Consider the following 14,715-nt stretch of genomic DNA (forward strand, 5'->3'; position numbering starts at 1 on the left):
GAATTTGAGTTTTGATGGAATTCTAAATAGGTAGGTTTATTAGCAAGGATTATTGGTATTATCAGCATCGAACCCCCTGGTTCATTAACACTTATTTTGTAGCTGCCCCTTGGAATGAAAAATGGAAAATAATCTCTTTGGTTAGATTAGGTTTGTAACCTGTTGGATAAGACACCCCCCTCTCCCATATGACAGGAAAGACCATTTATGGGGTTCAAAAAAATATTTATTTATTTTATATGTTCGTGCTTTGTTTAACACAATTTCCTTTCATTGATTTTTGTTCTTTATTACCTTTGCATCATATTTATAATATATATATATTATAAATATGATGCAAAGGTAATAAAGAACAAAAATCAATGAAAGGAAATTGTGTTAAACAAAGCACGAACATATAAAATAAATAAATATTTTTTTGAACCCCATAAATGGTCTTTCCTGTCATATGGGAGAGGGGGGTGTCTTATCCAACAGGTTACAAACCTAATCTAACCAAAGAGATTATTTTCCATTTTTCATTCCAAGGGGCAGCTACAAAATAAGTGTGAATGAACCAGGGGGTTCGATGCTGATAATACCAATAATCCTTGCTAATAAACCTACCTATTTAGAATTCCATCAAAACTCAAATTCTCAAGGTCAGATCAAACACAATCCTATTATTTAAATTTCAGTCAACCCCTAGGATCTCACCCAATTATGTCAGTACTGACTATTGTTTTAGTTTTTCATTCATTATCCATCATGACAAACACAATTCATTCACTATGATGCTATCACTTCAATTGTATAGATCGGGAGTTGGTCACACAATTCAGTGTGAATTGAAATGAAAAAATAATTTTATCATGCGACACATGTCCCCTAAGAATAAATAAATGGTTCATACATTATGATTATTTGTCTGGCAAACATTTAAAAGTTTCCAGTAAGCAAAATTAAATTATACTGAGATCTTGGCTTAACTACTATTTATAATGTAAATCAATATATGCCTATTTATACTAAAACACAAAGGAGGTATTGCTTTCGGGAAGTTGGATAGAGCCACTTGAACTCGGTATACCAACGGGAGACATGAGAGCACCTTGGAAGCTAAACATAAATCTTATGAAGCAATTCATGAGTCTCTTCAGTTTCAACTCTAGACCAGTAGATATCCCTCTGTAGAACTGTAGTTGAAGTGGTGGTAAATGAGAGAGGATACTAGGAGCTGACAGGTGTTTTGAGGAATGGAATCACAGAATCTTAGTAATTGATTGAGTACAGTAATGGATATGCGTGTGATTTGGGAAATATGGTTATTCCAGGAGAGGTGTTGGTCAAAGGTGACTCCAAGGTTTTTTTACTGTACGATAGGAGTGAATCGGTTGGTTGTTAAGGAAGAGTAGGGAACAGTAAGGTAGGGAATAAAGGAGGCACTTGGAATCAATAAGAAAGAACTTGGTTTTTTCAGTATTAAAGTTCAAATTGTTGTTTAACACCCATGGATTAATGCTATCGATATCTTCTTCAATCTTTTAGTTGGCCTCAAGCATCTCAGAGGGATGGAAGTATAGATAAATTTGAAGATTATCAGCATATAAGTGGTATTGTGAGTGGTGAATGGAGTCAGGAAGATCGTTAATATAAATGGGAAAAAAGGGTTGATGAAAGTGAGGACCCCTGAGGAAGACCTCGTGTCAGAAGATTCGTTCAAAATAATGATTGTTAGGGAACGATGAGACAGGAAGGAACCACTTTAGGACACTATTTGACATAAAAAGGTTTTAAAGTTTATTGAGGAGGGTCTTATTGTTAACTGAGTCATAAGCTTTCGAAAAATCAAAAAGAACTAAAATTGAAATTTCTGTAGGATTAAGGATTAAGGTGAGTTTTTGCTTGAAAAAATTATTAAGTTGGGAGTGGACTAATCTTTCCGGTGGCTTGGCCAAATTGAATATTGTCAGGAAGTCAGAAACTGATGAAGGTACTTTGTTCAATGGTTGGACCAGGACTTTCTTCCAGGCTTTGGCAAAAATGGAATTTTGAAGGGAGAAATTAAAAATGTACAGGACAGGAAAAATGGTGGGAAGACAAAGTTTGATGATCTTTATAGGAACTTGGTCTGGGCCATAATCATTAGTTCTGGACTTCAGGACTGTTGAGATTAGGTCACCAGGGGAAACATTTAAGAAACATAAGTTATTAGGATCAAATTGGATTTCAGTGATGTGATAAGATGAAAAGTCGCACAAGGTTGTTGAAGGAAGAGGAGCAGCAAAGAATTAAGTTCGTCCGGATCGTCAGGGTAACATGGACAGCATTTAGAGCTTACAACGGAGAGATTTTTAAGGATTTTCCATTTTGATTTAGGATCAGGTGCTTTTCTTTGGCATGGCGTAAGGATGTTTGGATAAGGTTTCAGAGGGACTTAAAGGTAGAATAGTGCTCTGAAATTCTGGTGCGTCTGAAGCGTCTTCTGGCTGCATCTTGGCTTCTCATTAAATCTCTAATTTCTAAGTTGATCCAGGGAGCCGGGGGGAGGTGGTCATTTGAAGGTATGAGTTTTAAGAGGAGAGTGTTGATTAAGGAATTTAAGGAGATTAAAGGGTTGTCATTCGACCATATCGTCAATGGATAAAAGTGAATAAATAGGATCTCAGGAGAGGGAAAGTGGACTAAGACAGGTACTGGTGTTTCCTGTGGTTAAGGAATCAAGGCTTCATCAACGAATTTATTTTGGAATAAGCATAGGAGTAGGAAATTTTAATGAGGTCATGGGAAAAAAGAAACGACATAGAAATTTAGGATTCTAAGGAGAGGGAAAGTGCAGGAAGACAGGTACTGATGTTTCCTATGGTTAAGGAATCAAGGTTTCGCCAAATAATTTTCTTTGGAATAAGCATAGGAGTAGGAACGTGGTAGAAAATTTTTATGAGGTCATGGGAAGAAAGAAAAGACAGGAATTTAGGAGGACCAAACGTTCAGTGGAGAATCAGTGAGAAATAAATCAAGCCAGGTATCAGTGGACTGGGTATGATGTGGATGGATTAGTAGGGAACAGTATAAAGGTCTAGGGAGCAAATTAGGTCCATAAAGTATGATCGATCAAGAGAGTCTGAGAAAGTTGGTGTTAACATCACCTGAGATTATTATATTTTGAAAGAGAGGAATATATGAAAGGAAGTAGGATTCAAACTTATCATCAAAACAGACTAGAAGTAGGCGGTAAATGACAATAGAGAAAAGGAGCTTGTAACAAAAATGTATTTCAAATGTGGGGTGTCAAAGGAAGGAGACTTCAGAAGGATTTTGGGCCCTCAGACTGTCATGACAGTATAGAGCAACACCACCACCAGTTCGGTCTATTCGGTCATGATGAAGGAGGATATGGTTGGGGGTGGAGATAGAGAAAGCTGGGATATTGGGTTTGAGCCATGTTTCAGAGACGGCAATGGTGTGGTAAAAATTTTGGAGGAAATAATCCAGAAATTTGTCATAATGTGCTGAAAGGGATTGGGAGTTAACATGGCAGGACGTTAGGATACTAGTCATGTAGGACTAAAGAAAAGGGTGTGAAACGGTAAGGAATGGATCAAATTTATTATTGGAGTAAAGAAGAAAAATTGAGAGTGTGTTGAAAAGGATATTTGAGTCAACATCAAGGGAGAGAGTACATTTACTATTTTCCTATTAGAATACAATGAGATAAGCGATAAACTACTAAAGGAGAATCGTCTCAAAATATCAATAGAAATGAAATGAAAAATGAATAATAATATAAAATAAAGAGAAAAATAAATTGCTTGCACAATAACAGATAATTATAAATATATAAAAGGGAAAAATAAAATATGAATCTCTTAATAAAGTGAAAAATAATGCATTGTAATCCTTGCAAGAAAAAATAAATAAATAAAATAAAATGTATACATAGACATATTGTACATAAAACATGAAATAAATTAAGAATATATGGGAGATAAAATAATAACATCTTACAGAAAAACAATGAAATGAATAAGTAGGTATGCTTTATGTTAAATAAGAAAAAAGATTAAAAATTTGTATAATATGGAAATATAAAATTGTAGATACGAAATGAACAGAAAACAATACACCATACTGAGAAGAAAAAGAAAAAAAATGAATAAGAAATGTTCATAAGAAATACTCAAGATTAAAAATTACAATTCTCTACATAAAATGAAAAAAAGGAAAGAATAATCTTTACAGAAAAAAAAGTGAAATCTCTATATGTATAAAAGAGAGCTGTCGAATCTTTGTCCTCAATAGAGTTATTATCACTGGACCGATTTACATGGGTTTTTTCTCTCTATATGTTCCATTTCCTTATAAGAAGGTTTAAAGATGAAGTTCTGAGATTTTTAAGCAGAAAAAAGTTATGAATAAAATTAAGCGTAAGGCACAAAGTACACCAAAATTCTTTTTTCTTGAAAAAAGCAATTATTTTCGTTTTTAGCTTTGTCTCAAAGTACTAAATACCATTTTTCAAAGAAATTAAAAATCATTCATTCTTCACCTCGATTCAAATCAAGCATTTTTTTTCCTCCGGCAACTATTTTTCACATAATCGTTAATAACTCCTCTTCATTTTATCCGATTCTTACATTAGTAGAACTGTTGGAAAGCTGAATGTATGCGCTTTCAGCTGACAAAGACAAAAGTTATATTTGAAAGATTTTATGAGCGCAAAATGAGGGTTTCAAATGAGGGGAAAAAATTCTCACATTTTATTTTATATCTCCGGTTCAAATTTGTTTAATTAGACCAGGTTTGTGCCCTCTGGTGCAGTTTATAGAGCCCTAAACCACTGTCAAGTTTTGTGTAGATCGGTTGAGTAGTGTTGAAGTTATTTTCATTTTTTAGATTTTAAAAAGAAATCAAAAGGCCGATGTAGGGCGAAAATTTCAGACTAAAAAATTTTATTTTCTGAAAATATGTATTTAAGGGTTTCTCGAGGTCCCGAAAATGAATATAAACTTTGTTTTACTCCTAAAAAATCTTTGATCACACTTTTTATAGTAGGTCTGTCTCAATTTTTTCAATATTTTGAAAATTATGAGGGATTTTATTTAAAAACTATTTATATATAAGGTAGTATATACATGACAACTAAAATTACCTCAAAGAAGAAAAAAAGTGAACTAAATCGGGCCAGTATTAACGATGATACGGCAAATTTAGTCATCAAATACCATGGTATCACCACATCAAATACAATGGTTACCGTCTTATCACATTATCTATACATATAAAAGGGTCGAATCTTTGTCCACAATAAACTTCTATTAACTGGAACGATTTACTATATATAGACTGTACATTACAATGTCATAGATAATCAAATTGGCTAAAAGAATGAGAAAAAATCACCAAAATCGACCAAATATTAACATACTTTCATAGCACAGTCTGAATATTTTCAATATATTAATAATGTTGATGCACAGTGAGGGTTATGTTTTTTTAAAAAAAAAGTTACCTATCGATTCGTCTCTTTGATTGAGGAGTATGAAAGAAAATATTGATTATATTAAACGATATTATATTCACAAAAAAATATAAGAACATAATGTGGCTTAGGGTAAAGTTGGCCAAATTTTGTTTTTAGGAACGAGCAAATCATATTTGTTTTTAGCATCGTCTCAAACTCCTAAATTCCATTTTCACCTTTACTTATTTGGAGGATTTATCTTTTTTAATCCAGTAACTGTTGTGTATATATAATCGTTTACAACTCAACTGCATTTTATCTGACTTCTAAGTTATTAGAACCATTGGAAAGATAAATATCTGCTCTTTTAACATTTGGAATGCTAAAAAGGAATGTCATTGCATATATTGGTTCAATTTATGTTACCAAATCAGAATAATAAAGAATACCTTTATGTATAATTTAATTAAGTGCACTAATATAAATCAAACTATGTCTTTATTAAATCTATATACATCCTCTAAAATAGCAATAGCAAAACATTGCCGGGTCAGCCAGTGAAATATATAAATACAGTCAGGATGGCTTTGATGTCTTAAGATTTGTTTATTATAATTGCTGGCTGGCCATCTTAGCATCAGTAAAAAACCCGCCTTCTAGTGAACCAGACACACTTAACTTTCCCAGTGGTTTTCTTCTGCCTTGCCAGCCAGTAAAAATGCCAGTTGGCAGGAGTCATCTTCTCGTTGACATATATCTATTCGTCGCTCTCCCAGCCGAGGGGCCTCATGGTGAAGTCTCTTTTGACTTTTATTAATCTTGGCAACTCTTCTTGGACTATTTGGCAAGCAAAACGAACCACTATCGACAATGGCCGGGGGTCTTCTCCTCTTGATCTTTTTCTTTCAGCCATATCTTGATTTCCGGAGGAGATAATACTATTCCCTCCAGAGTTTTACCATTTTTTGGGATAATTCCTTTTATCTCAAGGGAATGTGGGAGTTGAGCCTATTCTACTAGGCCTAGTTTCCATAGTTTTAAATTATTGTTTTCGAACAGCAATTTTTCGATTAGCTCGTCCTGTTTCTGAGCCCTTTCTTCCATGGACTTTAGTCTCTTGGTGTTTTCAAAAGGTATGTCCGCCTGTTTATCTACTGAGTTTTTTTGAAGTTCTTTATATCATCTGTAATTTTTCTGAATTCGATCAGTATAACGGCAATATTTTCTGCCCTGTTGCTACTTGGGGTGCCACTATATACCGTAGTTACTTGCTCATTTAGTGGCTCACAATTGCCGCACCGTTTTTTTTTTTTTTTAATTTTAGCTGCATCGATTTCCGTATTATTACAGCATTTAATGTGTGAAATGCTTTTAGAATATGAGCAGGCGAGGGCTGTCTGGTCTTCCTTAGCAACCACTGACTTACACACTACACATAGTGCCATGGCAAGCTCTGCAGTAGTAGTGAACATAAGTAGAGGGGATAGGTAGTGAGGATGCCGGTGGTGGGGTCAGGTAACGATATGTTATCCTACATAATACATCTTGTAACAATAAATATATTGAGCACTTTGATTCACTGTCTTATTTTATCGATTTATAATATAGGTTACTAGACGAGATAGTTTTATAGAATTTTAGCAAACAACATTAGCTACTCATTGTCACTATGTTGAACTAACTGTTAATAAATGTTTACTCAACTGATGAATAGATGATAGGTTAGGTAATAAACAAGGTTGATACAACGGTGATGTTGACTGTTAGACGGCTAAAGCCAAACTGAGTTGTATAGTTATCTGAAGTCTCCAGTTGACTAATCCTTCTTTGGTCCAAACATTCTGCATGTTAATTTAATTAAAAAAATTCCAAGGTGTTCTGCCCTAATGTCACATTTCATATTCGTCAAGAATAGTAGGAAATATAATAGTTCTGTAAATTTTAACTTTCAAGTTTCTAGAAAAGAGGTAAAAACTAAATAATTTGAAAGTGAAAAATAATAAGCATTACCCACAAAATAATAAATAAATTAATAAAATAATTAGCATTTTACTATGTTTTGATACGTATGAATCGAAAGGCACATCATTTTGTTTTACTGACAGCATGCTTTGAAATATCATAAGTCAAATTTTTGCCCCGAAAATATCAATTTCATGCAAAAAAATAAAATAAATAAATTAAAGTATTTACAGGCATTTTCAATTCTTCATTTATATTTAAAAACAAAAGTGCTGCTTAAAGCCGAAATAGAAGCTTATAATGAACAGGCTCCTTATTAGGATAAACAAGAATCCTGGTTTAAATGCTTCAAAAGTGTTGTTTTTCTGTTTAAGACAACCAAAAAGTTTGAAAACCAACTAACTCTATACCTAAACATTATTGGATGAAGTTGCAACAAGAACTTGCTAAAAGATTATGTTGCTCAGCAAACAATTTTCAATAGATTACATGCAATAAGAAAGATCTTTAAAGAAGGAAAATGGGTGCCACATACATCAACAGAATGAAATACAAATGAAAAGGTCATACAACAGATGGAAAATCACAAAAAGTCATCTGAGAAATGATGCTTTAACATTCGGAAAGGAACTGTTTTCTGCAAAGAATTGTGGCTGACAATGAAAAATAAATGGTTTTATTCTGAGAATTTTAAACACAGAAAGTCATGGGTTTATTCAGCTTAACCATCAACATCAAATAAATGCAAGGCCCAATTGCGTTGTAAGGAAGAAAATCCTGTGGTGCATAACAAACTTCTTAAACAGGAGAAATCATTAATACTAATCACTACAGATGAAATTAATGAATTTGAACAATGCATTAGTAGTAATCTGACAAAAATAAGACAGAAGACATGGTTTAAGTATTTGTGATAAAGGAAATATGTTGCTAGGCAATGGACATTACTTTCAAAAATGTTTCTCTTGAAATTACTTTGATTTGATAAAAAAAAACTCATACTAATATATGTTACATCTGGCATAAGAGAATATCCTAATTTTCTAATGGGAATACTTTCGCGACAATGGAATTATAAGCTAGAATATAAAAATAAGGAAACTATAATTTTTTTAATTTATTTATCAGGGTTTTAATGAATACCTCAGAATTCTGTGGAAAATACCGCAGTCCAAATGCCTCAACACATAACAAAAAGGGATGCATTTAAGAGAGAATAAGTAAATAGAAGTTCAGTCATTGCAAAAAGTAATATATTTATAATGACTTATCTGTTATATTTTAATCATGCCATGTATCATATTTGAATAATACTATTCAAGATGTTGCCCAAACATATGAAGAAACATTATGATAAACATTATCATGCAATCGAACTAAAACAAAAAGGTTACTTAAACTACTCATCACCTTCTGGAGATAAAAAACTTCAGTTGAAATCCTAGCAAGTCTTTTTAGCCCAAAAACAAGCTCCTACTGAAGTAATGGAATAAATCAGGAGGTTGAAGTATGGTTTTGATTAAACTGTTTCTAGATAACAGCATTGACACTAGAATGAAACTTAAAAAGGTCATTGGAAACACAATTACCTCAAAAATATTTTTGGATTATTGTATTATTCAAAGATAAATTTTATTTTGTTGAAAAATCACCAAAATGTTCCTGAATATGGTTATCCCAACACAAAAATTTCCCTTATCAGAAGCTTCTATTTCTTGAACTCCTTACTTGGTGTCATGGAGAAATTTTACTCAATGACCACTGATAGTGGTCAATAGCCAATTCCCATGTCAGGCTGCTTTAGTATGATGATCGCTGCACTCACTGATTCCCTTCACCTAAAGAACAAAATGATCGACCCTCTAATGACTTTCTGAAATCCAACCTAGTCTTTGTTTCCTTACTCCTAGTGCCCTTCACTCACTAGCAAACTTTCCCAAGAGCAAATGACCCAAAGCTTTATATCTTTGCCTAGCATGTCTCAAGATTAAGTTACAGCTCACCACCAACATATTGATGATCTTTGCCAGGTCTTTGTTGGCAACTATCGAATCCTGACACTGTTGGCGATGAATATTTGCATAAATGTGGTGATGTTCCTTCTGTTATATGTTAGCAACACTACTTTCCTAAGAAATCAAAAGTCGAGAATTGGGTATGAACTGAATGAAGTTCGTGAACTTCAACCAAACAAAATAAACTCAAAGTTTGCTCCAAAAAATACAACTCCCTGATGATTGATTGATAATCCAATTGTAAATGATAACACCAAAAAATTTCACCCATCAGTCAAAATGATCTTTCCTTGAAGAAACCAGGTATTTGAATCTTCCCACAGTATGATCTCTAAATTATTTCCGTTATGTTTGCCACCTTCTTCCTTCTGTAGCACACATGCTAGAGCTTATTTGAATCCCATGCTCCTTAATTATTCCCCAAGTTCAAATATTGTCATATGTATGGGAGTGTTTTTGAGAATCTTGAGGCAAGAGTTGACTTTTTTTTTTTTTTTAATTTCATCTTTGAGAACTCAAGGAGAAAGGTAAAGAGGCCCTTTTTTTCTTATCACAATCAGCATTTTCTGGTGTCGTTCCTCTAGAAAGTCATTAAACCCTAACACTCATTATATATCTGATTAATATTTTCACGCCATGCCTGTTACATCTCATCTAATTTCAATAGTCAGAGTCACTGCAATGCAAATTTCAGACAAATCATGTCTAATCCTATCCTCTTTCCGATGGAACTTCATTTTTCCCGCTATCCATCATTTAAACACTTACTTTTAAATCTCCCCTCTTTAAAACAATCTTCAATCAATCCAGTTACCTTATAAATGTAAATGTAAATAAATCTCTATTTCAAATTCCTGATTTGTTAATATATACAAACATAGTATTATAATTTATTTTTCCAATATTGCAGATGGTATTTAATTCCACTATTTTCATTGTACTGCATATTTCAGAATTTTTTAATTTTATGTATGAATAATTCAATATGAATGAATATAACCCAATTATTTCTTCTCTAATGTTGTAAGTCTAAATTATTCAAAAAGTGAATTATATACCATACAAACAGGATTAAATGTCCCAAAATAAATAAAAACTTTATTATCATTATAAATGACTAATCAGTCATAAGAAAACTTTATTAAATAATGGTAAAAATCTGGTGCGGTAGATACATTACCAAACAACTTTCACTTATCACCCTACTAAAAGTTGAAATCATCTCTCGTTTTAATATTAGAATTTTTAGAGTGCTACCAATGGGTAGTTTCTCTACACACCTGTAACACTCCATTTTAACTAAGATCAAATTTACTGAATGTATTATATAATATACAGTTGTAAATTTCAATAAAGATATTAAAAAAATAATAATAATAGAATTTCTTTATTATTTACAATGGCATATACTTGCTCTCATTTATATTTATTGCTTAGGTGAAAAAACTGTAATGTCAAAAGTCAATTATGACTATTGGCATAAGAAACATGAAAACATTTATTTTCTCCTTTAGTTAACTATCAAATTCTTTCTTATTTTATATTTATCCATAATTTATTACTGGTTACAATGAGAGATGGTTAATTATTTCAAATAAACAAAATTGAAAATACTTTAGAGAAAGCTTTTTTATAAATTTCAGTGTTTAAGCCCAGTAAGACTATTTTTAATTATCATAAAACCTAACAGATATTAAAGATCACACAGTTTCAAATTGATACGACAAATTTAACCAAAAACATTAAAGATGATTTGGATGAAAAAAGTGTAGTCTTAAGTAAAGTGTGAAGACTTTAAAACATGTTTTTCTGTTTAAAACAGGTATTAAAAATTTTTCAGGATCGTAATACTTTTCCCTACTATTTGTATTTTATCCATAGGCAAGTGAAAATCACTGATGTGATCACCTTTAATCGCAATAAAAAATAATACATAAATACAAATATTTTGGATGGTATTGAATAAATATGCTTTAGAGATACAGAATTAATTAAGTTATTATTTAATAACCAGATATGAATATCTTGATAATATGAAATATGGTCATTTTCCTAGTATCTCCAGAACCAAAAACCTAGTTGATAGACTGTCTCAACACCAGTATGTAAAGTACTCCTATCATAATTCCATCATAATTTTTATTTTTCTCTCTTTAAAGTTTATTTATAATATTTTTTAAATGAGATATACTGCTCTCCAACCATTATTAGTACATATAGCATAATAAAATGCTATGACATTTTGAAGTAAAAAAAAAAGTGTTATATATTACCAATGGGTAGTTTTTCCAAGAGTTTCCTCTTTCAATATATTTTGTTAAACAACCATGCTATACATTATAAAATATCCAAGTAAATTTCAACAATATCAGAAACATTATAATCTATTTTTGCACTATACTTAAAAATTGAAAATAGAAAGGAGAATTGAGAATTCTAAATACATTTTCCAAAATGATTTCTTGAATATGAAAAAAAAAAGTTGTGAATAAGGGGGTAAATAATTACCGTCAAATCCTCTCCAACTGGACGTTGATTTATCAGTGTGATACTTCCTGCTGAACTAGAATCCTTGGATTTTCCTTTAGCGATATCTCGAAATTCTTCAGTATAATCCTAACATACACATATACATGCAAAATAACAAGCCAAATACATAAATTCATGCAAAATAAATAAATAAATTGAAACAATACCACAAGAATAATTAAAAATAATTTTAAGTTAATAGGTAAGTTTTGAATACAAAATTGAATTTTGAAAACAGGTTATTAATCCTTATTCTAGGCCGAAATACTTTAAAAAAGTTCAGAAAAAAAACGAAACAAAAAATAAAAAAACATGAACTCCCATTCATGAACCTTTTTTAAAATTATTTGTACATAAATGAAAAAAAAAGACAATAAAATAATGCAATAATTTATTATGAAAGCAGAAATATTGACAATAGTTAACACTATGACAAGCGTGCATAATTAAACCACAAGAGCTAAATTTATAAAATTATAACACTAACTAAAAAAAAAGATTAATTCGAAGCAGTAAAACAAAATTCTAATCCACAAAATTGGACTAACACTGGAAGGAAAAACAAAAGGCTAAATAGGACAAATCAAGCTTATATGAAGTAAAACCAATTGTTCAGCAGTGAGTTATAATTTTGTTTATGTATATTAGTTGCAATCCCTTCTATACTCTCGAGATGTAAATGAAGGGATGACAGATCAGTTGGATGTTGTATTATGTAATAAGAATCACTGATTATAATCTGTAACTATTTTTTTCTTATTAATTTTAAAATAAATAATTAATCATCATTAAATAAACAAAATAAACATTGAATTTAGACTGGAAAATCCAAAACTCAACCAACACAATGTCGATAGATACTATTGACCTTTTTTACTTTAAAGACTGCTCATCAACCTTCTTACCAAAGTCTTAAAACAAAATCCAATATAATCTTCCACAATGAGAAAAATGTCCCCAAAGACGTTTCTTTAAAATTTAAATGACCTACATAACCACTACACTGTGATGAAAACTTTTTTTTTCCAAGACAATCACAGAGGCATCACTCTAACTAAAACTCACTTCACAAAACACTCTATTTGAGACTACATCACTAATAATTAAACCTTCCAGAAAACATTCTAAACAAGTTCTTCATCCTTATCTCAGAATCATTACCATATTCTCTTGTCCAACTGATATTCAATCCAATTCAGTAATCATACCAACTAGTCATTTCATTCATTATTAACATTATCAGTTATCCTTTTTTTCAAATTTCAAACAATGTTTCTGGAAAAATTAGCTCAGAGATTACTGAGCAGACAAACATTTATTTCAAATGCGCACAACAGTGTACGGACTATAACTAGAGTTCCTGTTTGAAGTATTGGAAGGATGCTTTGGTCTGTAAAATATACCGATTTTTATGCATTTCAATATTAATGCCGTGTTAGAAGAAACTGTTGAAAAGCGGTATTTTCCACAATATTGTGGCACGGGATCGGTACAGGATGTTATTACAAATATTGCAGTTTAACAATTATAGTACAACTACTGATGATCCTTTAGCCAAAATAAGGCCAGTCATCAATAAGATAAAAATTTCCTTTTCGCAGTCATTCATACCATACAAAAATTTATGCATCGACAAAAGTCTTTTACTCTAGAAGGGGAGATGTTATTTTAAATAATTTATCCCATCCAAGGGGAGTATAAGTTTGGCATTTAATCATTTGTCCTGTGTGACTGCAAGATTAATTATATACTAGATTTTATAATTTATACTGGCCAAAAAACAAATGTCAGTACAAGTGACACAGCCATTGCAATCTCTGGAGATGTGATGATACTGCTTCAGCCATATCGCGGAAAAGGCCATACAGTAATTACAGATAATTGGCACACAAGCCCACTATTGTATACTTTGCTACACAAGAAATTCAACACATTTGGAACAGTTCAGAAAAATAGAAGAAAAATGCCCCATATGGAAGAAAAATTGAAGGGAGGAGAAACTTGCGACCGGTCGACTGACATTTAATTGGTAATGAAATGGCATGATAAGAAAGAAGTTTGGATATTGTCTTCTGCACATGAAGCTACATAGACTGAAACTGGGAAGAAAGATTATTGTACAGGAGAAACCATCTTGTATTACTAATTATAATTCCAACATGGGTGCTGTAGACAGAGTTGATATGACCTTAAGTACACTTAATTTGGTAAGGAAGCCGATAAAATGGTATAAAAAATTGTTGCTCCACTTGTTTAGATTTAGTCATAAATAATGCATATATTTTACATCAAAATTGTTCTGGTAACAAACAAAAATTTAGTGAATGTCATTTAGTAGTAATGAAAGACATTTACGAAAATATCCGCAAAATAGAAGCATGGCAGGAGGAGAAAAAAGAAAAAAGAAGAAAGAAGAAGGATCGAGGAAAGAAAAGGAGAAAAGAAGAAAAAAGAAGGATTTACTGTTTTGGCTTATTAAAAGGAATTTTCTATTGAAATGTGAGAATCGTGAGGGTACAAAACAGTTGACAAGAAGAAAGTGTTGTTTGGGTGAAAAGTAAAAGAAGGATCAATAGGCAATACGAATGGAAAAAATCCGATGTCGGTCTATGTATTGATAACTGTTTTGAAATTTTGACACAAATCAAATTATTAATTTCTGTTATATGCCTTCAGCAGATGTTATATTTAAAGTAGTGCAAAATGTCATGAATGCCGACGCTCCTAAGCAATGTCCCTTAAAGGTGGCTGAAATTGAGAGGCATT

The 14,715-nt window shown here is 31.8% G+C and overlaps 1 protein-coding gene across 2 annotated transcripts in view; it reads right to left on the reverse strand.

Moving 5' to 3' along the window:
• The window catches only part of Synd (protein kinase C and casein kinase substrate in neurons protein Synd), a 40,682-nt gene that overhangs the window by 7,808 nt on the left and 18,159 nt on the right, over positions 1–14,715 (reverse strand). The window contains exon 7 of one of the 2 annotated variants that reach the window (XM_014418686.2): positions 11,929–12,036. The exons of the other annotated variant lie outside the window; for it this stretch is intronic. Within the exon in view, the coding sequence (XP_014274172.1) occupies positions 11,929–12,036 (108 nt within the window). The remainder of the gene's footprint in view (positions 1–11,928; positions 12,037–14,715) is intronic. 2 annotated transcript variants of the gene reach the window in all.

The sequence above is a fragment of the Halyomorpha halys genome, unplaced genomic scaffold, assembly GCF_000696795.3.
Source record: "Halyomorpha halys isolate HHAL.00 unplaced genomic scaffold, Hhal_1.1 Scaffold207.1, whole genome shotgun sequence".
NCBI classification, from domain to species: domain Eukaryota; kingdom Metazoa; phylum Arthropoda; class Insecta; order Hemiptera; family Pentatomidae; genus Halyomorpha; species Halyomorpha halys.